The sequence below is a fragment of the Limulus polyphemus genome, unplaced genomic scaffold (assembly GCF_000517525.1).
Source record: "Limulus polyphemus unplaced genomic scaffold, Limulus_polyphemus-2.1.2 Scaffold6207, whole genome shotgun sequence".
Taxonomy (NCBI): Eukaryota; Metazoa; Arthropoda; class Merostomata; order Xiphosura; family Limulidae; genus Limulus; species Limulus polyphemus.
Genome location: NW_013671817.1, coordinates 1 through 712, shown reverse-complemented (window position 1 = coordinate 712; position 712 = coordinate 1). Strand labels below are relative to the sequence as shown.

The 712-nt window shown below is 34.4% G+C and overlaps 1 protein-coding gene across 1 annotated transcript in view; it reads right to left on the bottom strand.

Annotated features, from left to right (window-relative positions):
- The window catches only part of LOC111089429, a gene marked incomplete at its 5' end in the record, with an annotated part of 12,890 nt that extends 12,223 nt beyond the window's left edge, over positions 1-667 (bottom strand). Inside the window, 2 exons of the mRNA XM_022401902.1 lie at positions 65-220; positions 593-667. Coding sequence (XP_022257610.1) covers positions 65-220; positions 593-667 — 231 coding nt within the window. The remainder of the gene's footprint in view (positions 1-64; positions 221-592) is intronic.
- Between the last annotated feature and the right edge of the window lie 45 nt (positions 668-712).

Below are 712 nucleotides of genomic sequence, written 5' to 3'. Positions count from 1 at the left end.
TAATGTTATATGTAACCCAAGCGGTAGTCTGATAAATAGTCAATTGAGTAGTGTTATATGTAACCCAAGCGGTAGTCTGATAAATAGTCAATTGAGTAGTGTTATATGTAACCCAAGGTGTAGTCTGATAAATAGTCAATTGAGTAGTGTTAGATGTAACCCAAGTGGTAGGCTGATAAATAGTCAACTGATTAATGTTATATGTAACCCAAGCAGTAGTCTGATAAATAGTCAATTGAGTAGTGTTAGATGTAACCCAAGCGGTAGTCTGATAAATAGTCAATTGAGTAGTGTTAGATGTAACCCAAGTGGTAGGCTGATAAATAGTCAACTGATTAATGTTATATGTAACCCAAGGCGTAGTCTGATAAATAGTCAATTGAGTAGTGTTATATGTAACCCAAGCGGTAGTCTGATAAATAGTCAATTGAGTAGTGTTATATGTAACCCAAGGTGTATGGTGACAAATAGTCAACTGATTAATGTTATATGTAACCCAAGCAGTAGGGTGATAAATAGTCAACTGATTAGTGTTATATGTAACCCAAGCATTAGGGTGTCAAATAATCAACTGATTAGTGTTATATGTAACCCAAGCAGTAGGTTGATAATTAGTCAAGTGATTAATGTTATATGTAACCCAAGCAGTAGGTTGATAAATAGCCAACTGATTAATGTTATATGTAACCCAAGCAGTAGGCTGATAAATAGT